This window comes from Rutilus rutilus, assembly GCF_951802725.1.
Source record: "Rutilus rutilus genome assembly, chromosome: 4".
In the NCBI taxonomy this organism is placed as follows: domain Eukaryota; kingdom Metazoa; phylum Chordata; class Actinopteri; order Cypriniformes; family Leuciscidae; genus Rutilus; species Rutilus rutilus.
This window is the reverse complement of record NC_140212.1, coordinates 44,717,397-44,744,409: the sequence shown is the minus strand read 5'-3', so window position 1 is coordinate 44,744,409 and position 27,013 is coordinate 44,717,397. Positions and strand designations below refer to the sequence as shown.

The following is a 27,013-nucleotide window of genomic DNA, read 5'->3' as shown; positions in this document are numbered from 1 at the left end:
GATCATGTCAAGAGAAAATAATCCTGCATCCATTGCTGACACATGCAGAAATCCTCCAACACAGAAGATATTTAGAAATGTCTGTTTACATAACCCAAATCCTGACACAACCACTATTGAGGGTTTGATATTATTGACATGTCACCAATTTGATTTGAGAGGGAATAGGACTCAAATTTCACTTTGTTCATCATACAAAGTAATCAAATCGCTTCATAAGACTTGGATTAAACCTCAACCTCATTATTGTTCTTCAAAGAGACACTGATTGATCAATAAATGTCTCATGCTCAATCATTTGATTAGAATTATAATTCTACTGATTATGAGAATTTCTCTGTGAATACATGGAAGCTACATTTTACTCCTAATTATTAAAATCATAAAAATGCATCATTAATATGCAAAAATGCATATCAATAGAATAAAGAGGATTTTAAATGGGTGATTTTAACAGTAAATATCATTAGTAAATATCAGAAGTTTCCTTCATGATCACAAATGCATTGTAGTGATAAATAGTGTCTACTTAAAGACACAGAGTATGAGGATTTAATGTCAGATATACTGCATTTAATCAATGCAAAGACTTGAACAAACTGACAACAGAACAACAGAGAGTAACGGTGAGTTAGAGTTGAAGTACAGACTTTGGTACCAAACGGTACTGACATTTTTAATTCTGTAAAACATGTTGTAACACTTCTTGAGGGCGCCATTTTTTTTGTTTAAATTCATCATAACATAACGAGTGTGGGATTTGACGTTTACAGTCGCTGCTGAGAATGGAGATATAGGGCCCTATTTTAAGGATCTAAGAGCATGGTCTAAAGCGCAGCGTGCAAGTTCACTTAGAGCATGTCCGAATCCACTTTTGCTAGTTAGTTAACGACAGCTAGTTAGTTTTACGCTCCCGGCACATGGTCTAAAAGTGTTGTCCGTATTCTCTTAATGAGTAATGGGTGTGTTTTGGGATTAAGTGTTTTGGGATTTACGTGCGTTAAACCAATCAGAGTCTCATCTCCCATTCCTTTTAAATGCCAGTTGCGCTCGCATCATGGTGGACTCACTATTTACATGGAGGAATTTGATAGTGGAAAGACCGAACGCGTCTCCAGAGAGGAAATGGATCTGCTAGCGCGCGAGGTTAAAGTGCAAAAGCAGACCATCTACGGGACAAGCCGGATTCATTCCACCATATCTTTATGAACACAATAATATTCTTTTACATTGTAATCCTTTTATTTTTAATATTTGGCATGTTTGTGTGCTGCTCTGCGTCCCTGTGTGTGTAATAAGCAGAGTGTATGCGCGTTGTGGACCCGCCTATAGGCGCACATTACTAATGCGCTCTTTAAATAATAAAACAAATACTGCACCATTGACTTTAGGCCAGGTTTCTGTTGGTCAATGGCTCAGTCTATTTCAGTTCCTCAAAATAGCAATGCGCCAATAATGAGCCTGAACACACACCTCGGTTTGATCGCTGGATAAAAGGCTAAATTTTGATCTGTTTCTTGCAAACGTGTGGATTCTAAAGATTTGGATTACAAAGAGCGAATAAAATAGATGTCTTTTGTGAATTTATGTTGTGTTTTGGTGTTTGGTGCGTATGGGACACTCAGAGGGTTCGGTTAAGCACTAGTAGAAAGGGTGGTGGGGGTTTCCAGTTAGAGAAACTGGAGCAAGAGAGAGTGTCCCAGCAGAAGGGTTTTATTCAGATTAGCATAACGAGAATAGTCACTATACATAACAGAAGTTACAGTAAATCACGTTATTAAATGTTAAATATGAGGTAGTATTTGTTCGCATTACTTTGGTAAAGAGTATTCAAGTTGCATTCAAGTATTTAGAATCGAAATATATAGCATAAATAATTTAGCTTACATATTTAAATTATACTGCAGAACATATTCAACTATACAGAATCAAACTAGCTTCAACATGACATGACATGGACTTCGGCAGCATGCAATTTACACGAAAATATAATTATTATTCAAATTATTATTTGAACTAGTACAGTTCACGGATGACAGTAACTGAATACACAGAATATTAAAGTTTGAACAGCACAGAATGTAAAACAGATAACTTACTTCTTAATCAATCACTCACGGAAACAACACACATGCAGCAGTCCATTTTGTGCAAGAAAACAAGTCAGTCTCTCCGCCTGTGTATATAGACTGCCCTCTGACACGGGTTCAGAAATGCACTGACTTGTCCATGTCCGTACAAGCACCAACAAAGTCACATACATAAAGATACCTCCAGGGGGCGTTGTTGGGCTTTCGTACAGGTGTATTTCATGGTTCTATTGTCAACTATTGTTCTATAGGAGAAAACGCCTTTTGTGTCTCACAGCAAACAAACTAAATATTACAAAATGGTTAAACGATTAAAGAAATGTTATTCATTTTACGGTTTTAAAGTGTAGTCTTGTTTAACATCATGCAATAATCCTCTGAAATGAGTTTGCAGCAGAAGTCACAAACAGAGTGAAATGTTATTATTTCTTATTAAGTAAATGAGTAAACTGCAATAAATGCGACTGAAAACGTAATTGATAAGACAATTGAATGCAATAGAGTCAAAACATTAATGCCACTATTTTAATATTCATAAATGGGAATACGTACAAATGTGTATATCAGTTGTTCATATGTAAATATTTTACGTTTTAGTGCTATAAATACATCAGTATTATACGTTTCTCTGTGTATTAAAATATAAGTAAATGTACGTGTGGAAGAACAACACTTAACGTAAAAATACACACGTATTCTCATGAGATCACGCTGCATTGAAGGTTGAATTTGTTGTCATACCTTAATTTATAGATTTTATTTTCCTGTGGTCAGTTCAATTACTTCCTCTACAATTAACGTCTGTATGCTTTGCATTTATTAAGAGTAATTCATAATGATTATTATTAAAGAATATAAATAATGAGATTTGCATTTGTTAAATATTATTTATATTAATCATAATCATTTAGTTTTCAGGGATGACTGAGGCCTTTCTACAGTGGGATTAAGAGTAATATATATATATATATATATATATATATATACACACACACAGTAATTTTTATATATATATATATATATGTATATATGTGTGTATATATGTGTGTGTGTGTGTGTGTGTGTGTGTATATATGTGTGTGTGTGTATATATGTGTGTGTGTGTATATATATATATATATATATATATATATATTTATTTATTTATATTAAGATAAAGATTAATGCAAAGAGAAGTGCATATGACACTCACCTGGAGACTGTATGGGGCCGATAGTGTCACTGGCTTCACTCACTCCCACTTTACCCACTATCCTGTAGCGGATCAAGTACTGCTTTCCAAACTCCAATCCAGTCAGATTAAAGACTTCCTCAGCGGTGTTTATGATAATCCACTGTTCCTCAGAGCCAGAAACTGCTTTCACCTGCTGGTACTCCACTCTGTACCTCACAGTTTCTCCAGTTGGAGACTTCTGCAGTTTCAGGGACACACTGTCCTCCACTTCTGGTGGGGGAGGCTTCGACACGGGCTGGAACTGTGTGTCTGTCAGATTCCCTGTTTCATACAGATAGATAGAGGAGCCTGGACTGGAGGGATCGGAGAAGGCAGAAATAATGAACCGATATCTCTTTTCATCTTTATTAGCCTCTGAAAAACTTCTGAAAAGAGTTAAGTTCTCTCTCATCTTTGACATGACACCAGGATTGTTGAGCCACTCTTCTGATAGTAACGTGCTAGAATATGGTTTCATTCCCACATCAAGCTCTTTAAACTCATCAGATTCCAGAAACTTCTTCAGGGTTGAAAGATACGGGCCTTCATACTTCAGAGATGTGAAGGTCAAGCACACCACAACATCAATATTAGGATCAAGGAGGATGGTGTTGAGACGGTTTGAGTCTTCAGTTTTGATTCCCTTCAGTATCTCGGTGTGAGAACTCAAGATGTTAAGTTCAGCCGTTGCATGATCTAACCACTGGTTAAGCATGTCAGCATTAAAGGGGGAGCTGTAGTGGATCTTCAGGATGTCTTCCAATGAATTTTGCTCCATCTCTCCTCCTCGTATAGCAGGCAAGACCTTGGCCACTGCTTTTAGGAATACCATTTTGTAAATGTTAAGAGAGCCCTGAAATAAACAGAGACTCTCTTTGATGTCTTTGAAAACATTTACCAGAGTTTTTCTGGAGAGGTCGTTGCATGTCCTCTCTACTTCTCCCAGCCCCTCTATTATATCTTCAGTGTTGGAAACCAGACTTGTGGTGATTTCTCTCTCCAACTGAGCAGCTTTTGTATCCAGTAGAGAAAGAGGATAGAGCCAGACTTTTATTGGAACTGCATTCTGTGGTTTCTCCTTCAGTATAGTGGGGAGCTTCTTGTACACCTCTAGGGCCTCCATGTAAGTGGTGGGGTTCTGATCAAGGCGGACGTCACCATAAAATGTGCAGGTGATGCTCTCAGCCCTATTCTTCTGACCATCTGTCATTTGTAAAGCTCCTTTCCCCTCAATAGAAAATGTAGGGATGCTCTTGACCATGACATTCAGTTCTCCCTCAATCTCCTGCTTTTCTTCGTCTTCTGAAAATGTCCGTTCAAACACCATGACGGCCTGAGCTCCGTACAGTACAGCCGTGACCACATGAGTTGCAGTTTTCTGGTCAAAGACCTGAGGGTAAGTGATCTTACCCAGATGGCTCATAGTGAGCTGGTCGAATCTTGTGGTTTCACTGTAATTCATTGTAACTCTGGACTGTTGGTTTGAGGATTTGGTGTCACGCAGGAATTTGGCAGATCCTCCCACCTCCACCAGCCCTCCCAAGAAGCTGGCCTTCAGGGAAGCACTCACATCCAGGAGACTGGACTTACTAGAGAGAGAGTCGGAGCTACTGAACTTCAAATCTGTCATGGGCTTTGGACGGGTGTCCAAATCTTCATTCAGTGACTTCTTATCCCACAGAGTGACACCTGAAATGAGAAATGACTTTATCAGTTAAGTCAAGTCACCTTTATTTATATAGCACTTTTTACAATACAGATTGTTTCAAAACAGCTTTACAGAGAGAACAGAAAAATAATGCAACAAAGTTTGTTTCTAGAAGAAAATAGCACCATCGTCCAGCTTAAGTAAGTTCAGTGATGGTTCATTTTTGTTTAAAAAAAAGGTATTCATTTAATTCATATATATATAAGCATTTTAGTAGGTACAGTACAGGTACAGGTACACCACCTGGAATGAAGGTATCCTTGCGGCAGTCATAAAGCATACCAGGATACAGAGGTCTTCCTAGAGCTGCCACTTCAATGGTCTGTGATGCCATGGCTGCAGGAAAAAACAATGAACAATGGGGACATTTATACATTTGAAGTTTAATAATGAATACTTTATCATCTACTAATTGTTACTAATTTCATTAGTTTACTAATTGTTTTAACGTTCCTTAAAATGCAATCTAATTCCGTCTTTCAAAATTTAAAAACATAAAGGCATAAATCCTTCCGGCTACGTTTACATGCAACCAAATAATCCGTTAGTAATGGGATTGACGGCTCAATCGGACTGAAAAGCCTTCATATACACACCTTAAACGATCCGATTGAGCTCGATCCAAATGAAATTTCGATCGGATTGAAAGGGGAGGTTTATTCCTTTTCTAATCGATCGAGAGAAACCGCGCACTTCAACCCAATCGCTTTATTTATTGTTCTGTTCATAAACAGTGCAATCCATTAAATAATGTTAAACCAAAACCAATTTTGTGGTGAAATGACATATGCATCTGATTAGTTTGAAGACATATTTTTGTTCCTAATACATTTTGAGTCTTCCTGCAATACTGTTGATCCAAACACCTCATGATCCGTAGGTGGCTGTTACGTCCCATGTGAGTGTGACATGTGTTTTGGAGTTTGTTCTCTCTCCCTCTGTCTCTCGCTCTTTACTTTCGTTTTCAGCAGGAGGATGCGGGTATTTCATTTTCTCGTTCATCTGTCAATCTTAGAGACGCATACTGACAACATCGGGTGTTTCCTCCAATGAGGGCTCAGAGTGTGGAAATTAACACTTTTTCTGTGTTTATAGCTACACACTAAATCGAGTTAAACTTACACTTTGCAAACATATTTTTATTGAATTTTACAACACATTTAGCAAAAGAACAAATATAGTCCTCTTAAATACAAACATAACTTACCCACAACCCTCGCCTCCCCAATAACCCAGGCAGTTAGTAAAAAAAAAAAAAAATAATAATAATAATAATAAAAAAATATATTATAATAATAACATACATATATATATATACATATACATACACATACATACACACACACACACATATATATATATATATACATATATATACATATATATATATATATATATATATATATATATATATACACTCACCTAAAGGATTATTAGGAACACCATACTAATACTGTGTTTGACCCCCTTTCGCCTTCAGAACTGCCTTAATTCTACGTGGCATTGATTCAACAAGGTGCTGAAAGCATTCTTTAGAAATGTTGGCCCATATTGATAGGATAGCATCTTGCAGTTGATGGAGATTTGTGGGATGCACATCCAGGGCACGAAGCTCCCGTTCCACCACATCCCAAAGATGCTCTATTGGGTTGAGATCTGGTGACTGTGGGGGCCATTTTAGTACAGTGAACTCATTGTCATGTTCAAGAAACCAATTTGAAATGATTCGAGCTTTGTGACATGGTGCATTATCCTGCTGGAAGTAGCCATCAGAGGATGGGTACATGGTGGTCATAAAGGGATGGACATGGTCAGAAACAATGCTCAGGTAGGCCGTGGCATTTAAACGATGCCCAATTGGCATTAAGGGGCCTAAAGTGTGCCAAGAAAACATCCCCCACACCATTACACCACCACCACCAGCCTGCACAGTGGTAACAAGGCATGATGGATCCATGTTCTCATTCTGTTTACGCCAAATTCTGAGTCTACCATCTGAATGTCTCAACAGAAATCGAGACTCATCAGACCAGGCAACATTTTTCCAGTCTTCAACTGTCCAATTTTGGTGAGCTTGTGCAAATTGTAGCCTCTTTTTCCTATTTGTAGTGGAGATGAGTGGTACCCGGTGGGGTCTTCTGCTGTTGTAGCCCATCCGCCTCAAGGTTGTGCGTGTTGTGGCTTCACAAATGCTTTGCTGCATACCTCGGTTGTAACGAGTGGTTATTTCAGTCAAAGTTGCTCTTCTATCAGCTTGAATCAGTCGGCCCATTCTCCTCTGACCTCTAGCATCAACAAGGCATTTTCGCCCACAGGACTGCCGCATACTGGATGTTTTTCCCTTTTCACACCATTCTTTGTAAACCCTAGAAATGGTTGTGCGTGAAAATCCCAGTAACTGAGCAGATTGTGAAATACTCAGACCGGCCCGTCTGGCACCAACAACCATGCCACGCTCAAAATTGCTTAAATCACCTTTCTTTCCCATTCTGACATTCAGTTTGGAGTTCAGGAGATTGTCTTGACCAGGACCACACCCCTAAATGCATTGAAGCAACTGCCATGTGATTGGTTGATTAGATAATGGCATTAATGAGAAATTGAACAGGTGTTCCTAATAATCCTTTAGGTGAGTGTATATATATATATATATATATATATATATATATATATATATATATACACATACATACATACATACATACACACATACAAATATATATATATATACATACACATACATACATATAATAATAATTAATTAATTAATCCCTAGACAATGGTATAAATTATACACTTCTATTACAAATTAAGCATTTACTACAACTTCACACATCTATAGCCTCTTCAATATCACCTTCTTTGACAAATCTCAAGAACATATCCCAAATTTCGTAGAATTCAGAAGACTTTCCCTTAATAACATATGTTAGTTTCTCAAGGGCCAAACTGGAAATCAGGTTTTTTAGCCAAAGTCCAAGGGAAGGACAACTTGTATCCTTCCAGCAAAGGGAAATTGAACGCCTGGCTTGTAGTAGGCACAAATCCACCAGTTTTTTCTCTTTGTTGGGCAGAGAATAGTTGTCTACATAAATACCCAATATACATATTATCGGGCTTAAAGATATAAGGGTAGTCGTAAATTGAGATGTATAATGAGTAACTTTCCTCCAAAACTTTTGCACCTCAACACATTCCCATACACAATGAAAAAATGTGCCTTGGTAAATATTGCATTTAAAACACAAGTCCGGAATATTAGGGTTAAATTTATTTAATCTTACAGGAGTGATATAAGTTCTCATTATCCAGTTATATTGTAATAGTCTTAAACGAGTATTTATAGTTTGAGTTTGTGCTTTTAAACATATTGTACCCCACTCCTCTAATGAAATGTCTTTATTTAAATCTTGCATCCATTCTCGTCTTTTATTTTCCGAATTTTCTTTATGATTCTGTACCAGTATATTATATAATTGGGAAATTCGCCCTTTACTGAAACATTCTTGTGTGGAAAAGGTTTCCAGTGTAGACAATGAAGGGAGTTGCACAGATTTCTTTAATTTTGAAAAAATAAACCTTCTAAGCTGTAGGTATTTAAAAAAAATGTTTCCGGGGTATATTAAACTTTGATACCAGATTGTCAAATGACATTAAAATATTGTCCTCATATAAGTCCATCAATCGAACTATTCCTTTATTCAACCATAGTTTAAACCCCATATCATTTTTAGCTGGAGTGAAATATTCATTCCCCCAAATCGGGGAAAAGCAAGACAGCAAGGGGGCCTCTCCGAGAAATTTATGACCTTCGTACCAGATCATAATGGTATTTTTTACAAATGGATTTTCTGTTTTACGTTTTAGTTCTTTAAGGGGTGCTGAATGTAAAAAGCTGTCAAGTGTCAAGCCTTTTGCAGCCAACATTTCAACCTGTAACCAAGGCAAATTGGTTTCTCTAGAGAACCAGAACATCGCAGCCGTCTGCGAAAAACATACAAAAAAATTAAATGTATTACGTACATACAAAATAAAATGATAACCGAGCCATCTGTGTATATAAATACACTAGTGATAGTACATAAAAAAGTTAAAGTTAAAGTAAGAACCTACCCAGCTGAGAATAGAAAAAGTGCACAAAAATATATAACTCCGAGCCACTTCATTCTCGCTAGGGTTCAGATAAAGAAAATCTGACAAGTGACCTTTTAGGTTCTGTCCACTTCACCTGCACTTTGTATTCCCTGCAAAAACTTATCCGCCTCAACTGGGTCCTCAAACTCACGGGTCTGTCCATCGATAGTCAGGCGCAGCTTGGCTGGGTAAACTATCCCATAATTGACGTTCATGGATCTCAACCGTTGTTTAACTCCGCCAAAACGCCTTCTTTGACGGTGAAGATCCGCGGATAGATCGGGGGAAAATCTGACTTCATGATCTCCATACATGATCTTGCCTTTAATCCTCGCAGCTCTCATCACTCTGACTTTATCTTGGAAGTTCAAAAACTTCATGATCAGCACTCTTGGAGGAGATGATCGACTGGATTGTGAACGGCCAGGTAGTCTGTGCGCTCTTTCGATGATGGGCGGCGCGGGAAAAGTTGCCGGGCCCAGCACTTCAGGTAACCATTTTTCTAAGAATGCGACCGCGTCGGGATTTTCAGGAAGATTGACCAGTCTTAGGTTCGATCTTCGAGAGCGGTTTTCTAGATCGTCTAGTTTGTGTGAAAAGGAGGCTAGACGTTTAACTACCTCTTCCAATTTGCCCCTGTAGAAACTGTGTCTTCTACGTTGCTAATTCGCTCTTCGGCCATATCCATGCGTCCCGAGAAGTCTCTAACATCCTTTTTTACCTCATGAATCGCGTTAAGAACGGCATCTATTTTTGTCGCAAAGTCTAAACTTACACTTTAAGTAGTGTTACTTTTTTTACACTTGATAGAGATAAAAAAAAAAAAAACACTGTTAGGCCCTGATCACACCTAACGCGTTTTTTGCAGTGATAGGCGTCATTTTTGAATTGTTTTCCTATGGCAGTGAGCGTTCTGCGTTCTGTTTATGCGAACCAGGCACCTCACGTTTTACCGCCGGCTGCGCCTCGTGTTTTTGCAGTTGAAGAGAATGCAACTCTGAGCGGAAAAAGCACCCGACGTCATCGCGGTTTTTTCCACTGTCCTATCGAATGAATGGAGAGGTGGGCCTTCCGTTGTAGTGATGAAAGCTACTGTTGCTTTGAACGCCCGGAGAGTGCAATGATGGAGGATAAACTCTCTCGCGGGTTAGCAGTAGCTTAACGACTTCACGAATAGTAACTACCACAATGTTAACAGAAAGTAAATAACGATAATAAAAGGCTGATTTGATGTTTACTTGACTGACAGGACAGCTGTTTCGGTGGTTGCCTAGCAACACAAAAAACGCAGTGCACTGCTCGCTCTGTGTGATCGGGGAACTGCTTTGTGCTGTGCCTCGGGTTTTGGACCATTAACAGCAAAAGTGTGTTTTTTTCCCCTCACAAGCTCCATTTACAGCAGGTGTGTTGAAACTACACTAAGTGTGTCAATAGATTAACACCAAGGGAGTTATTTTCAACACTAATATAGTGTTCATACAAACCCTGATTGAGGTAAATAAATGTAATATGCATTCGGTTGCATTCTGGCTAAAAAATACAATGTGTCCAATTAATTAAACAAGCTATTTAAATTTAGTTGTTTCCAGTATTGACCTTAGGACTTGAGGAGTACAGTGGCGAGAAGCTATGTGTTTTGTCACTACTATTGTGTTTCATTGGGAATCCTATGTCTCTTTGAATTTTGTTTGTTTTTCAAAGGTGTTATTGTGTGTTTTGAATGTTCTTTTGTAATCTAATCTGGGGTTAAACTTTATAGGACGGCTCTGGGCTGACAACAGTTAACGAGTATCAGCCAGTGAGCGGTTGCCATCATTGTGCGACAAACTGATTTCTTCTGGCAGTGATAAGTGTTTAATCGACAGACATTTACGTGGAATGTGTATATGTGTGTTTGCTTGTGTCTCATATTGTTTTCCTTTCCATTCAGAATTGGGGTCCCAGTACTTAGCCAGAGTCCTCTGTGTGTGTGGTGGTGGTTCGGCTATCGGTCTGCAGTGTTCACAGCGGGTGGTTTGGTGATGTGTGGTGAGAGAGCACGAGTAGTTGCAGTGTTTATTGGATAGGCAAGACAATTCCCCCAATTCTGAAATAGTGAAACTGTGTGTGTGAAACATGTTCTATGGTTGATGTATTCATTTTAATGTTTGTATATTAAAAGATACTAGTTTTGTATTTTATTGTATGTGGTTAGGAATACAATTGTGAAAAGCTTTATCATTGTCTGATATCTGTCTCAGCCACTGCGTATCTGTGTGCTTTGCACTTGATGTACCTGTGGGTCCTCGGCCAATTTCCGGGGTGGCGTTGTCGGTTTAGTGCCATAATTGGCATTGTATTTGCCAAAATATGACACTTTTGGTGTCATACTGCCTGTAGACTGAATACTCTTTGTTTATGTTTGTGGAATATATGTATAATTACTATAGTATTATATATATAAAACTACTATAATTACTATAGTAATCTACATCCTGGTCGATGACCCAGATCTATGGCCAGACCAATGAACGGACATTGAAAGGGAGATGATTGTCAGAAAGTTAGCAACAAAGGTTACACGCATGTTGAAGGAGATGTAGACTCCCAAGGGAAACCATTTCCAGAATATTTGCTTTGGGTTCCCAGAGTGCTCTAGGCCATAGAGATGATACAAGATGTCTGAGGTATCATGACTCAGGATCTATGACAAGCAACAGAGTCAACAGAACTTGCTATGTTAAATGGAGAAACCTACAGCACTCAGTGATTACAGGACGCGGTATCAATAATCAATTACAAACAGACACTGCATGAAAAGTGGGATTTTCGACAGTTACCGGCACTGTAGATTGTCGTGGAAGTTCAGGTTTACGACTGCAAACGGCAATTTACAGGCAACACTGCAAACTGTCGGAAATTGTCGGAAATTGACGTGGGACTTGCTTGCCCCGTGACCCCCCTCCCTCTAATGCTTTAACATGTAAATGAGACTGCTGTGAGCTTTACAAATGCAAATGAGGGTAGCAGGGGGAGTTTTATCCCAGGTGACTCAAAGGTATTAACTTAATTCTAAAAAAAATACAATATTTATTTATAACGCAAAATTAAAAACAGCCAAGGCTGACCAAAGTGCTGTAAAGGGCAATAGATAAAATGCAGGGCAGAAACAGGACAATTAAAAAAAAAAAAAAAATAGTTGTGTCAAGGGGTATTAAAGTTTTCAAGGATGTTTTGAAGATGGAAATTGAGGGAGCTAGTCTGATATAGAGGGGTAGACTCAGGGGCGCCGCCAGGAATTTTGGGCCCCATGACAAAAAAAATCGAATTGGGCCCCCTCCGCGCAGCTGTTGTCACCACATCTCTAGGACCTAACTGTCCCATCAAAAGCTTTACATAACTCTAATCAAAGGCTTGCAACTGTTTTGCTTCTTGTAGTTCAATACTAGTCCTTGCACAATATTTACTGCTGTGATTTGTAAATGCAAGTCTGCATACAGTCTGCAGTTCACTATTTGATGCAAGATTAAAAGCCACCATAAAAATGTCCTTAAGGCAATCCTTTACAGTCTCAATGTAGGCTATTTTTATTGTAAAATGAATGACAGATTTAAAAAAAAAGAAGAAAAAACTAAATATATATTAACTTTTTAATTAAAATAAACTAACATCATCATATCAAAACAATGAAAACAGCAGATTTTTTAACTTAACTGCACATATATGCCAACAACAAAATAAAGCTGACGTGTAAAACGGAATTTCCACATCAGGGTTATTATAGTGCTACAAAACAGATCAAGTGATCACTAAATCAATAGGTTTTGAGGTTTGGAATGATGGGAATAATAAAGTCTGTATCTATAGATGTCATTTAATGGCCAAAATTCAGTCTAAATGAACGCATCAAACTGGATTATTTTAATATTGTCTGTAACACACGCAGGTTGAGGTAAGCTACTCATTGTTTCTAACTGCATCCAGCACAGACAGGAGGTTGTTGTTGTTTTATGTCATAATGGTCATTATGTGAGAAAATAATTTGTGTTTGATTTCTGTCATTAATAAATTTTCTTTTTCTTTTTTGTTATGGTAAAAAGAGCAAGAGAGACAGTCAGAGAACCCCACACAGACTCCCTGGAATTATGCTAAGTCATTACCACAGTGTTGCTCACCTTCTTCACTGGGACAGGGAGGGGGGGTAGTTATGGGGAGACTGGGGTGCTGCTGACTCATCTGTTGTTAAGTCTGCAGGGGCATGGACAATGGCATAATTCAATGATTTGACAATCTTGCTAAACGTTTCCCTGCACTGATTAAATGTTGATGAAATGTAGGCTAACACTAGCCTGCAGCTAGCTAGCTTATTTCACTATGGACAACAGGTTAATACCACGCACAGACTAAAGGCTACCCACCTTTCTTGGTGAAAAACTGGGTTACAGATTGACACCCTTTCTTTTGTCTTTCCTTTTTTGAAAACCAGATTTTCTTTTACTATGCAACATTGTGGTCTCTGTGTTGCTGACGCGTCGCATCGACTAACTGTCTGCAACTACAACTAACTAAACACAAACACCGCGCACGCTAACGCAGGACCAAACCATTTCATGCAGATACAGGGGGGTGGTCGGTCAAAATGAAAGTTTACTTTTTGATCAATGGGGATATTTAACTTTTATTGCCAAAATAAGTAAAATCAAAGACATCATTCATTGTATAATTATTTGAAATATACTTAATGATGATGATTTGTATAGTGTATAATATATATATTTTTTTAAATTAGTTTTTACTCATTTGTTGGGGCCCCTGTCAGTCAGGGGCCCTTGGAATCGTCCTAACTTTTCCCCCCTATACGGCGCCCATGGGTAGACTGTTCCAAAGTTTTGGGCCAGCAGTCGCAAAAGTGCAGTCGCCTCGTTTTTTAAGTCTGGATCTGGGCACGATGAGAAGACAGTGATCACTGGATCTCAAAGTACGAGATGGAGTGTACGGGCAGAGGAGATTGGTCAGATATTGGGGGGCCGGTTTGTTAAGAGCTTTATACACAAATAGTAAAATTTTAAAATCAATCCTGAATGTGACAGGTAGCCAGTGGAGTTTGAATAAAATAGGGGTGATCGACTCATATTTGCGTGTCCCGGTGAGAAGTCTAGCCGCTGCGTTTTGAACTAGCTGTAGACGAGAGAGAGAGGCCTGAGATAGCGCAAAATAAAGTGAGTTACAATAGTCTAAGGCCATCCTTAAAAATATTCTTGTTTGCCGTAACCCGACCGACCCTGTCAGTTTAGTAGCCTACCGACCCAATTATTTATTTGTTCCCCCTGCATTTTTTTTATATATATCATTTACATAATATATTTGATAGTTATGTATACATTATTGTATTTTAAATGGTGTAAAAATCTGTTATTGACCTCAAAATAAAGCATTTTCCCTCTGTACATGACTGTGGGGACGAGCACTTCTGTGGTGCTTGAAATTCTATATAATTCATAAAAATCAAATATTGCCACATTGATGGCTCAAGAGGGTGTAATTGTTCAAATAACATATTGTTTTATTTTAAAATGTAGAGAAATTGTAACCCTAAAGTGTTTTTTAAGTGTAATATTTCTGTAAAGGCTAGGGACAGAAAAATTGACATTTTCATAGAATGACCCTCTTACAGTTTAGCTTAAATTGATATATTTAATGAAAGTAGCTAGATTAGTTACTATGTGTCATTATCAATAGCCAGTGTTATGTAAAAAAGACACAAAACCATTTATTTCAACAATTAATTTCAATCAGGCTTTGCCACAAAGGTAAAATGTGCATTCCATGCAAACAGCATCACAATCTCTTAGAGCCCAACCACTGTGCATAATACAACACGAACAGAAGATTGTATTTGACTCATGCTGCATACACATACGCAATGACAAGAATTATGCCTACTGTACATATAGAGTTACAACTACGATTAGAGTTGTTTACATAAAATGTACCTCGTTTCTATTTTGCATTAAAAATGTTTGTGGCCCCTTTAAGAAATCCCTCTCTTCTCGCGATACTATAGACCTTATGTAGCCCCGCCCACTTTACCCGTTTCCGGTTTAACGCGATTGTCTTTCGACTTCCGCCTAAAACGCCACAGAAAGAGGAAGTGTAAACAGTGCTACAAAACAAAGCTAATTTGTCTGTAAAAAGGGCAAGCAAACATTTGTTATACATTATTTGTTTCGTTTGCGGTAATTAGCTGACATGGCCAACATATGGGAGCACACTATTTCTGTGCTGCGGCGGTCGGATGGTGTAAATGTATCGCATCCTTCAAGGATCGCCACTAACGACTGGGAGGATGACATGAGAAAGTGGCCAGAAATAATGTACGGGGATATATTCAATTATTTTGTGCTGTCCCTTGGAGTAGATGGTGCTGCTATGAAAAGCTACAAGAGCACTGAAGCCTACCAGTACCTTCACAGTGGTAAAGTGGGTCGTGTGTTACTCCACCAAGTAGGTCTGAAAGACCTGGTATTTTTGAAGGCTGATGTTCAGCCTAGTCAGTCCAGCAAACCAGCACACTCGGCCTGGGTACTGGTGACAAACCTGGGAGAAGTAGAGACAGCAGGGTGTTCTTGCATCGCTGGCCTCGGCAAGTCATGTAGCCATGCAGCTTCAATTTTATGGAAGGTGAGGAAGTATGTTACATTATCAAATAATCTTTGATAGTATACAGTTATGTTTTTCATGCATCTATCTATCTATCTATCTATCTATCTATCTATCTATGTATGTATATATATATGTATGTATGTGTATATATGTATGTGTGTGTATATATATATATATATATATATATATATATATATATATATATATGGGGAAACTATTGGCCCACGTGATGAATTGTGTGCAGCTTTACAAATTCATACCATTAGTATATCAGTACGTTCATATTAATAGAATAAAATTTAGCCTTATGGGTAATGTGGATTATACTAACATGTTATTTGTGTATCACAGACTTGGAGAATTGTGGAGAATATGTAAGTAGTATGTAGTCAAATCTCATATTGGAGGAAGAAGGTAAGTACATAGTATGGAGTCAAGGTAAGCAACAAATCTTGTCTACACCAAAGCATGATATATTCAGTATATTTTACTCAAATTGTACATGGTGAAAAAATCAGCTCTTGGACTCATACAGCATAATCTGTAATATTTAATAATATCTACTGTTGTCACTTTTCAAAATGATAATAGTCTAATCAGTTGCAGTTTTGGAGTTAATTTCTCCAGACATACAGTAATGGGCTGGATGTGTCACGGTAAGTACAAGACTAGTCATATAACTTGGATCCAAAGTAAGTTTATTAGTAGTATATTCAGATTTGCATTTTTTATCTTAAAGATGTATAATTGCTGTACAGTATATTGATCCAATTGCTCCATTGTTGCTTGGAAAGGAATATCTTTATGGGCCCTATCTTACACACAATATTTTCTTTATATTATATATAAAATGTATATTATATATGTATATTATATATAAAAAAGTATATATATTTTTTTTAGACCGTGCGCTTAGATCATTAAAATAGGGCCCTATATCTTTATATATTTAATATTCTGACTGTAATTGTCTCTGTGTTAGGTTCAGAATGCTGTGACCCAGGGACTCACTGGTATAGCGTGCACTGATGAGCAATGCTACTGGAATGCTGGAACCCAGAGGAACCTTGCCCCAAAGCGGTTAGTGGACATCAGGTTTGCACACCATAGAGACACTGACCAATTTCAGAACATAGAAGCAAGGTCACAATGCCCACCCCTGCCTCCCACCCCTGCATTTCAATCCCATGTAAAGCTGAGGGAGAGCTTGAGCCACCTGAAGCTGCCTGTAGGAAGCCTGCTTTACAAATGTCTTAATGCTCAACCAAACGAAGAGCCATCCCAGCCAGATTTCCTCCCACATGGGGTACATGATGTTCCAGCCACCTGCCAGAAATGTTTGTTATTTTACAATACCTTCATTGCGCTTGACCTGACCAAATCTGCATCACTGGAGCGCATCACTAATGAGCAGAGTTCCTCACACATATGGCATGAAGCTCGTAAGATTCGCATCACTGCTAGCTCTGCCAAGAGGGTTCCAGTCAGAGCGAGTCCTGAGAAGTTCCTTAATGAGCATCTCTACCCAAGGTTCCACGGAAATGCAGCTACAAGATATGGGAACGAGAGTGAGCTCAAAGCTTGCCAGTGGCTCAAAGGCTGCGGCTACTCTGTCATTCACAGAGGCACTGTGGTCAGCACAGAAGAGCCATGGCTGTCGGCAAGCCCTGATGGAGTGTTGAACACAGAAGAACTGTTAGAGATCAAATGTCCAGTCTTGGGAAAATCTTTTAAGTCTCTGGAAGACCTCTTCAGCAGCAAGACCTCAGATGTGAAGATAGTGGATGGGGCACATCAACTTCAACGACATGGTCCACGTGGCTATTACATGCAGGTGCAGCTGGGCATGTTCTGTACTGGACTGACCACTTCGAAGCTGCTCATCTGGACCCCATCCCAGCAAGCCTTGATCAATGTTAAATATGATGCAGATTTCTGTGCTGACATTGTGCTAAGGCTTAAGGCTTTTTATTTTAAATACATGCTGCCTCACATTGCCAATGAGTTTCAGGCAGGCATGTTGTCATTAAGTGATGGGTACAAGCAGCTTTGTGAAAGTTAGAAATCTTCTCTAATTTAGGATGCAATGGAGTTTAAATTAACAGGTCTAAGAAATTGAATTATTTTAAAAGAAAAGAAGATATTTTAAAGAAATTTGATAACCAGACAGTGGATAGACCCCATTGACTTCCAGAGTAGGAAAAAAAAGTATTATGGAAGTCAATGGCGACTGTCAACTGTCTGGTTACCAACTTTCTTTAAAATATCTTCTTATCTGTTCAGCAGAAGAAAGTAAATGTTTGGGTGAACTGTCCCTTTAAGTGGCTAGTGCTATTTTAAAAAGGCAATTTTATTGTGTAATGTTGTTTAAATTAATACATTTAATAAACTTTGTTACAATTGAACATTTCATTGTACATTTTTTGTTAGGCCTATGTATAAAACACAAGTAAACATCAGCCTTCAAAAATACCTAGCAAAACACAAGTAACACAACTTCCAATGGCATTACTTGCCACTTTACGCATAAGCATTACACTGCTTTGTTGACAACGCCAATCTATCTCACTCAGCATCTTCATGGATAATGTCACCTCGCAGGTTACACAGGGCAGCACAGATTCTCAGAATTTTATCTATTTTTGAAGCAAGGTTGATTGGCACAACTTGTGAAATAATCCTGAAGTGCTTCAGTCTGCATATTATCCGCTCCACGTGGACTCGCACATTAGCAATCCTCCTTGTGCTGGTGGTGTCTTCTTCAGAAAGCTGTGCCCCTCTTTTAGTAAAGGCAGGTATCGTGAGCTTCACCTTTCTTTCAGACAGTAGATCCCGGATGGTGAAGCCTCGGTCAGCCATGACCTCATCTCCTGGACGCAGGTACTCCAGGAACCCTGAGTTGCATGTTATGAATTTATCACTACATCTACCTCCATAAACAGGGGAGATGAACATTATTAGGCCACAGGGTGCAATTGCCACTAGGTATTTTATTGTGTTCTGGGCATAGTAATGGCTAAAAGACTCTGCACGGGAATCAAGATTCTTGGCCCTTTGGAGGGGGGTCTCAGAGCAGTCTATGATGCACGTTGTGCCTGGGTAGTTTTCTTTAAAGGACTGGGGCATTGTAGCACATATTGTCTCCTTTGGAAGCCAAGGAATGTATTCTCTCATATTCTCTTCCATGAGGTCAATCCAGTAGCTTAACACTCGACTGACGACGCTCTGGGACACACTGAATCTTTCAGCCAAGTCATCCTGGAGCAGATTAAGCTTCAGCTTCATCAAAGCCAACAGAAGCTGGTCCGTTGGGTCGAGCTGGAAGTTACCTTTGTAGAGAGGTATGAGGTGTTCAGCCACTGAATAAAAGGCAGCATGTGACAAGCCCGTATGGAGCAAAGAGAGAGCTTCGGTCCTAAGCAGAGTCTTGTGGAGAAGTTTGACACATTGTGTTCCCTGGTCAGTAGTGGTGGTCAAAGGCATCGGGGGGTGACTTGAATAGTAGTTATGGTCACCAAGTGAACGGTCCTCCCACTGGGTCCCAACATCTTTATGGGAGTCATCCAGTGGCACATCCACTAGATCAGTGGCCTCATACTCCATGCTGAGTATTTCATTGTCATCTAGTAAAATAATAAAATGGCTCTTCATTTAGTATCACTCTGAGCCTTCAATTTTATACCAATTTTGCAATTGTGAATGATTTGTATGTTGGTAAGCCATATTTTATTCAGTGTTTTCATTAAAGCCTTATTTGTATGCATTTTTTCATTACAAAAAAGAAAAGAAAATACACAGTAACTATTATGTAACATTTTAATAAAACTTTATTTGAAAAATTAAACGCAGAACCGCAGCAAACAAATCAAATAAATAAAGGCAAAAGTCTTAACATTAGCATTTAAATCCGGCTCCCCGCCCCTCTCTGTCGCTCTGTGTACATGGCCTGTACCACTACACTCGCTATCTTCGGAACGTGTATGTGTCCCAGCTCTTTCACATAATGGTTTGATCCTAGTCTGTATTCCCATGTAATTGGCCACATAGTGTGCCCATCCAAATAAAGTCCCGCCCCAGCCGGCTTGTTCGCGAACGACACATATCTACGACGTACCTGACTGCCTAACTAGCACCCGACGTGGCTTCTTCAACAGAGCTTCATAGCCAAGCCACTTTTCAGGGTAGGGATGTTCTTCAGTTGGCTTTCCATCCACAAAGTGGAAGGAACAAACAAAAGCACGTTTGGGTGGGGTTTTCAGGTTCAAAGCCTTCAACCAAAGTCGCAGCGCTTCTTTCTCCTTCGGAGGTGGATGCAGGTTGTACGTGGCTCCACAGGTACAATCACATCGTAGTTGAGGTCGATGTTCAAAACATTCCTGCTTTAAAAACTGCTCTCGTTTCTTCCAATTATTATGGCACCCTCTAACTGAACACATAACACTTGACATTGCCGAAATTAATAGGAAAATAAATTAATATAACAGAACACTCGCATCTAACTAACTTCTACTTAGCATTTCCCGGTGTTTAGCCGCGTAAACCGGAAGTTCGAAGACAATCGGAAGTGCTCCGCTGACACACAGTGTAAAATGGAACATAAGGTCTATTCACTTGTGCTGGACGCGTGCGCGCGACCAGAGAACGGCAGCCATTTTTCATTGTTCAGGAGAGCTCCATGACGGTGCGTGCATCGATCGGATTCTGTGTTATACGTTCTTCTTTCTTGGTAAATATTACTCCAATATCTTTAATATGCACAAATAAGTTGTGAAGCGAAGTTAAAAGAACATTTGATGTGTACATTTTTGTTTATAGATTTATTTGGAGCGCATGTGTGACGAGGGAACCTCGTGGTGATCGGACGGTAAAGGATTGGGTATGTACGTTTTATGGTTTATGGGGGAAATTACTGATGGCATGTTTATTTGATAAATCTGTTAATGAGTTGAATCTATATTCTGTGATTATACAGTATAACTTTATGGTTAAATGCATATTTCTGGTTCTGCATGGCATGATTAAACGTGGGTTGTGGCTTTGTTAAAGTGCTTTTATTTCTCTTGTAACTTAGGCCTAACGTTACCTCAGCCACTGCCGTATTCCAGTTTGTGTTATCGTATTTAATTGTAGCCTAACATATTTTAGTTTGGAGAAATCAATTTAAATCTGACCAGTTGCAGTGTATTACACTGCATTTCAGTTTGAATTGAGTTAAGTATTCTGTGGATTTGGGCATTGATCCACTGGTTAAGCTTTTTGTGACATTTGATTGTCATCTTCAAATTTACTGTAAACTGTTTCTACAATTTCTTTTTTTTTTTTTTTTTTTAACTAGTATAATCTATTTTTTTTCTTGTGAAATCTCTTCGAACAAGGCAAACTTTTTTTCTTGCTTCCATTGACCGCTGTCACTTATTTTAAACAGCAGTCAGAATAAAACCCCAATTTCAAAAAGCATAGTTTGCTTCCGGTGTGTATTTCTGCAATTTCACCCGGTTGCATTTTTTCTCCTTTGTTTAATTTTACTGTGACTTATGTTGTTGTTATTAATTTTACTGTGACTTATGTTGTTCTTATTAATATCACTCTCAATTAATTGTTTTCCAGCTGCCTTTAAGACATATTACACGACGGTGCGCAGGAGCTTCAGGTACAAACAACCAGATCTTGCATTGCAGGCGGAAGCTGTGGTGAATTCAGCTCGGAGTCGAGCGAGAAGAAAGACGGTAAGATTTATTAGATTAGATTCGTTTTTGGTCAATGTGACTATTTTTCAGGTGCATTAATAGATGTGTGTTGTCCATACGCAGTGCATTGCGCAGTATTGATTGTCTTTATTGGTTTTAACAGCTGCTAAAAGCGAGACAGAGTGTGCTAGCTGAGGATGAGGTGGGCCTTCGGAAGTGTGCTTCCATAGACCTGATGTCTGATGAGGAAGACGGCATCGTCGGCGGGGTGTCTGGATGGATTGTGCGACCTCCGTCCTGTCGCAGCCAGGAGCTCACAGAGCTCTGTACCACGCTGCAGTCGAGATTAGAGGCGACTCCAAAGTACAGGGCAACGCACCACAGACGTCTGCAAAATGGACCGAATTCAGACAGAATGCCGCTAGTTACCTGCAGCTGTATTTTGTCAGGCCTTGTGAAATGTAAGAGTTTTTCATGATTTCATCATAAAGCAAGAGGTCATGGGATTGATGGTATTATTTGTTTAATAATTGTAAATAATCCTGTAATTTACAGGAAGCAGTATGCCATCTTCACAACTCTGAGACAAATTGTGGGCGCTACGAACTGGATCAAGGTAAAAAAAAAAGAATCTTACATTCTTTTATTTTTTTACTTTCATAAAAACTTACAAACATTTTAAAGGTAAGATTCGAAGAATATGCTTTCATTCTCTTGTATAAGAAAAGAGATCTGTTATAGTTTACGATCTTAATCATACATTTTGTTTCCATAGAGTAACCTCGCCTCATAACGAGGGTGTAACCTCACATTTACTCAGAGCTATGTCTGCAAGTCCAGATTTTCATGAAGCTGATCATGACGACATTGTAAGTAACTTTTATTATTTTCTCCTTGTTTAATTTTACTGTGACTTGCGTTGTTTTTATTCATATCACTCTCATTTAATTGTTTTCCAGCTGCCTGTAAGACATACTACGAGACTGTACCTGAAGCTCCTGCGTACTAACAACCAGATCTGGCATTGCAGGCCGAAGCTGTGAAGAGTTCAGCTCGGAGTCGAGCGAGAAGAAAGAGGGTAAGATTTTTAGTCAATGTGACTATTTTTCACGTGCATTAATAGATGTTTTGTGTCCATACACAGTGCATCACAGTACTGATTGTCTGTATTGGTTGTTTTTACAGCTGCTAGAAGCGAGACGGTGTGCTAGGTGAGGATGACGTGGGCATTTGGAAGTGCGCCACCATAGATCTGATGTCCGATGAAGTTCAACCACCAGCCAGGAGCTCACAGAGCTCTGTGCTACGCTGCAGTCGAGATTAGAGGCGACTCCTAAATACAGGGCAACGCACCACAGACGTTTTCAAAGTGGATCGAATTCAGAGAGAAAGCCGCTAGTCACCTACAGCTCCGAAGATGAAAACAGACACTGAGCTTCCAATTTGTTGTGTGTGCAGATGATCTATGCTTTGTACATAGGTGTATATTGTTTTGTGTCTGTGCTAATAAAGCTCTTTCTTTGAATAAACAGCATGTCCCTGGCAAATTTTCCATTCCTTTATAAATTCATGTCCTTGATGGTAATAATAGTGTAGTCCATAGGTTAACAATGACATGAATATACCACAGAATAGCATATTATGAATATAAAAAAATAATTTATATATTATTATTTATATGAATATTATAATTTTTTGAATTTTTAATGAGCGAGGGTGACCAATAGTAACAGATCTGCCAACCAATCACGAGTGATTTTTCTTGTTTAAACCACGTGGGTTCAACCAATAGTGAGTGAGGAAATTCAAGCCTTTCTCTGGCGGGAGCTGCTATTCATATGGTAATTAGAGCCATTCACACCTCCGGCGCGAGCGCTCTGCATACGTCATGGTTCGTTTCCGACAATATTCGGCACAGACGAACGCGACGTTCACAGGCTGTAAATTGTCGTTAACTGCCGAAAATTAGGGAGATTTGCGGCCGTTTACGGGGTCGGAAATCCCAATTTTCATGCAGTGAGAAGTTGAGAAAAGCAGAGATCTTCTGGAAGGAATTCTAGATGTGACGCTACATTTAGCATCTGGAAACCTGCCTTTCGTGGCAAAACTAAAAACCTTGATGATGCACAGTTGAACTTTTGTCACATTATGATCCACTCCTTAAACACCATAAAATTAGGAATAAGAAGACAGGAACGAGGCTGACACATCATCCAAGTTCTGATATTCAAAATGATTCATTGATATGTGTGGGAAGAGAGTTTTAAATACAATCCTATGCAATTTACCATAGTAGGAGAAACACATCGTTTCATGGGCTGACCTTCGCCATAGTATGTCTATGGGGCAACATTTGGGCAGCTCCTGCCCCCCAGGGGTGCAACTTTTACCCCATTGTGATGTATGTTCTTACAGAGCCTGCCAGCCTCTTCAAATGTGGTAAATCACACGTTTCTGCGAAATCCTCACTCAGAGCTACGACTCGTCAAAGTTCATCACAATGCAAAGTCTATGGGACTTTTTCGCCCCTGATCGCTACAAAAAGTCATAGCACACCTTCTCCTCAATAATCCGCATGTTTTGACGCCTCATTCGTGGGTCTGTGACAAAACTTTTGTGCAGAAGAAGAAGAAGTATGAGCAATAACAATAGTGATGCCTTGCCTTTGTTTGTATTAGGGCTGGGAGAAAAAATCTATTAACCCTCTGAGGTCGGCAAACGCGTATCGGCACCCAAGTATCGTGATAGTATTGAATCGGGAGATAGGTGTATCGTCCCAGCCCTAGAAATTAGAGATCTCTTGGCAAAATAACTTGTTTGCCTCCGTGATTCAGGGAGAAAAGCTTACTAACAGGTCTAGACTAGTGCCAGTGCTGCCAACTCTCAGGCATTCAGTGCGAGACTCACGCTATTGACACTGTTCTCACACTTACTCACGTTACACAACCATATTCTCACGCAGTGAAAAATCACGAAGCAAAGAGACTGATTCTGACAGACAAGACAGAGCAGATTACTATGATATGAAAAAGTCTCAGCTTTCAAATTCTGTCTATTTTATTACAAAATTCAAACAATAATTACCGCACTATAATTCTTTCCAGCCCTGCTAGTGCTAAGCTAAAATGGTTAGCATTTCCCTTTGTATGCAATTTTGTGATTCGTTAACCAAAATAAACAAAATTAAAGCTGCAAGCAGCATTTATCGGGGTTCAAGCAGTTAAGGCCTTTAAGCACAAAAGCATCAAAAGTGATTAAGTTTTATTTAGCAAGCATGTAACCACTGACATAATAGATGGAAAACACCATTTAGAGCCAATACAGGCAATGTACCATAGGAAATGTATGGTTTTAAAGTTTTTTAACAGTTATAACGCCACCTTTGGTCCGATCTCCATAAAATTTGGCATGCTTGTTAATGATGTTATGTCACATATGCTCACCAATTGATGATCGGTTCACGAGCAGCTTTAACTGAGCCTCGAGTCTACAGCGATCTGTCAGACACATTAAAGAGTCACAAAACGGTATTTATTGTTTAAATGTCTCTAAAAAATGACTACATTTGAAAGGTGAGACTTTGTTTCATATCAAAAGTACTTGTCTGTCAGCGCGCAGTCTTTTCTCTGATCCGCAATGTATTTTTCACTGCGTGAGAACTTGATGTGGTGTGAGAGTGGCGTCGCTTGTCAGACATAGCAACAGTAACTAAAGTGGGCGGGTCTTTGCGAACGGTCATTGACAGTATGGACGGGGATTCGCCAGTCCCAATTCAAAACAAATTCCATCACAATCCATCATTGTTCGTTTCAAACATGTGAGAGCATCAAAATGATCCATGGGTGAAATTGATTGGATTAAATTATTTTTTTTTGTCAGTTCCTATCATTATTGTTACATTTTGGCGTTATTGTTTAGCTATTTACCTATGTTTTCAAATTTCCTTAGTTTTTTTGTTGTTGTCGTCTCGATCAGACTAACGGCTTTGAAGATAACCAAAAAATTTTAAAGCTCTAAATGACACTTACAAAAACCATAAGGCGAAACCTGGCATGTTTGGTATTGTTGGACTCGGCAAGGATTCTTAGGAGGTCACTCCTGTGAAAAAAACATGGGCTTGAAACTTCTAAGGCTCCTTCAAGGCATTGTGCCAATGACGTATAGTGAGTTTTTTTAGATACACCAATGTTCTCATAGACTATCATGGCACCCTGGACAAAGACACTAGCCGCGTTTCCACTGTCGGGCCAGGGCCGGGCCGTGCTAGTGCGTGCCAGGGCCAGTCGCGTTTCCACTGTCACTTCCGGGGCTTGATCGGGGCTTACTCGGGGCCAACGGCCAGGATTTCTGGCCCATCGAATACCTTGGGCCAGCTCGGGCTAGAGGCGCGGTCAAGGTAAAAGGCGGAGTTTATCGGTGTTAGGGAAAGTTATGGTCTGCGGCAAGATGCACATTTCACTTTTTTATATCGCGAAAAAATAAACGCTGCTCGAAATGGAGAATCGCCTGTACTGGTCTGTCGAAGATACCAAAGCTCTTCTGAGCATTTGGGCAGAAGAAAGGGTACAACGTCAATTTGACGGCGTGTGCAGAAACGAGGACGTTATAAAATACATCGTTGCTGAACTTGCTAAGCTAAGCATTCAGCGAACAACGCTTCAAGTTCAAAAAAAAAAAAAACAAGTTGCGGGCGCAGTACAAGGCGATTAAAACGCACAATGGACAAAGCGGTGCCCAGAGAAGGAACTTTCCATGGTTCGACTTGATTGACGGTGTGCTGGGTCACCGTCCCTCTGTAAGTGGAGGGACAAGTCGGGACACTATGGCAGCCGCGGACGGTGAGTTAATACATGCTATCTTCATAAATTCTAAGTTTTCTAACTATTATTAAACAAATAAAATATTGCATAAGTGGCTCATATGCGTGTTTATGTTTTGTGTGCTAGAATCGTCATCCCAGAGTGCTTTATTTGACTCAGAACTGGAGCAGGGACCGTCTACTACACTTGTATGACGTTTGACGTTTGATCCAGGAAGGCGTGTTAAGGGCGGGGTTTAGGGCAGCGCTGCAGGGCTAATGGCCCGGCAGTGGAAACGCAAGCCCGGTGCTTGAGGCCCGAGGCCACTGGCCCGGCTCGGCTCGCTGTTAGCCCTAGCCCGGACCTGGCCCGACAGTGGAAACGCGGCTACTGCGTGCCAATTTTCAGTAGACTAACGGTTGGGTGCGCTTATAGCTATTTTCATGATTTTTTTCACTGTTATAGCGCCACCAAGTGGCCAATTGTCACGATTTTTTTCATGTCAACTCAGATTGAGCTTATGAACATGTGTCCCAAGTTTAGCGAAAATATCTCTTTCCGCTCACAAGTTATAACCATTTTATAGCGCCAATAAGTGGCCAATTGTCGTGATTTTTTTCACGTGACCTCAGAATGAGCTCATGAACATGTGTCCCAAGTTTTGCGAAAATATCTCTTTCCGTTTTATAGTGCCATCTATAACCGTTTTATAGTGCCACCAAGTGGCCAATTGTTGCGAT

General features: G+C 39.5%; 2 protein-coding genes and 1 long non-coding RNA gene across 5 annotated transcripts in view; 1 reads left to right on the top strand and 2 right to left on the bottom strand.

Annotated features, from left to right (window-relative positions):
- LOC311289545 (protein NLRC3-like) overlaps nucleotides 1-27,013 on the bottom strand; it is a 138,366-nt gene that overhangs the window by 25,704 nt on the left and 85,649 nt on the right. The gene's annotated exons all lie outside the window — the stretch shown is intronic.
- The window catches only part of LOC311289546 (stonustoxin subunit beta-like), a 58,456-nt gene that overhangs the window by 26,479 nt on the left and 4,964 nt on the right, over nucleotides 1-27,013 (bottom strand). The window contains exons 1-3 of one of the 2 annotated variants that reach the window (XM_084407636.1): nucleotides 5,608-5,845; nucleotides 5,255-5,347; nucleotides 3,283-4,992 (exon numbers count right to left, since the gene is read on the bottom strand). In XM_084407636.1, coding sequence (XP_084263762.1) covers nucleotides 3,283-4,992; nucleotides 5,255-5,345 — 1,801 coding nt within the window. In that variant the 5' untranslated portion in view covers nucleotides 5,346-5,347; nucleotides 5,608-5,845. Of the gene's footprint in view, nucleotides 1-3,282; nucleotides 4,993-5,254; nucleotides 5,348-5,607; nucleotides 5,846-27,013 lie in introns of those variants that run through there. The other variant, XM_084407635.1, reaches the window with a different exon arrangement.
- On the top strand, nucleotides 20,398-22,855 carry LOC311289573. 2 transcript variants are annotated; one of them, XR_014627146.1, is made up of 8 exons: nucleotides 20,398-20,513; nucleotides 20,603-20,663; nucleotides 21,395-21,513; nucleotides 21,638-21,935; nucleotides 22,030-22,090; nucleotides 22,250-22,343; nucleotides 22,434-22,552; nucleotides 22,660-22,855. It is a non-coding gene; the product is annotated as an uncharacterized lncRNA (long non-coding RNA). The 2 variants fall into 2 exon arrangements; XR_014627147.1 differs by having other exon boundaries at nucleotides 20,398-20,663.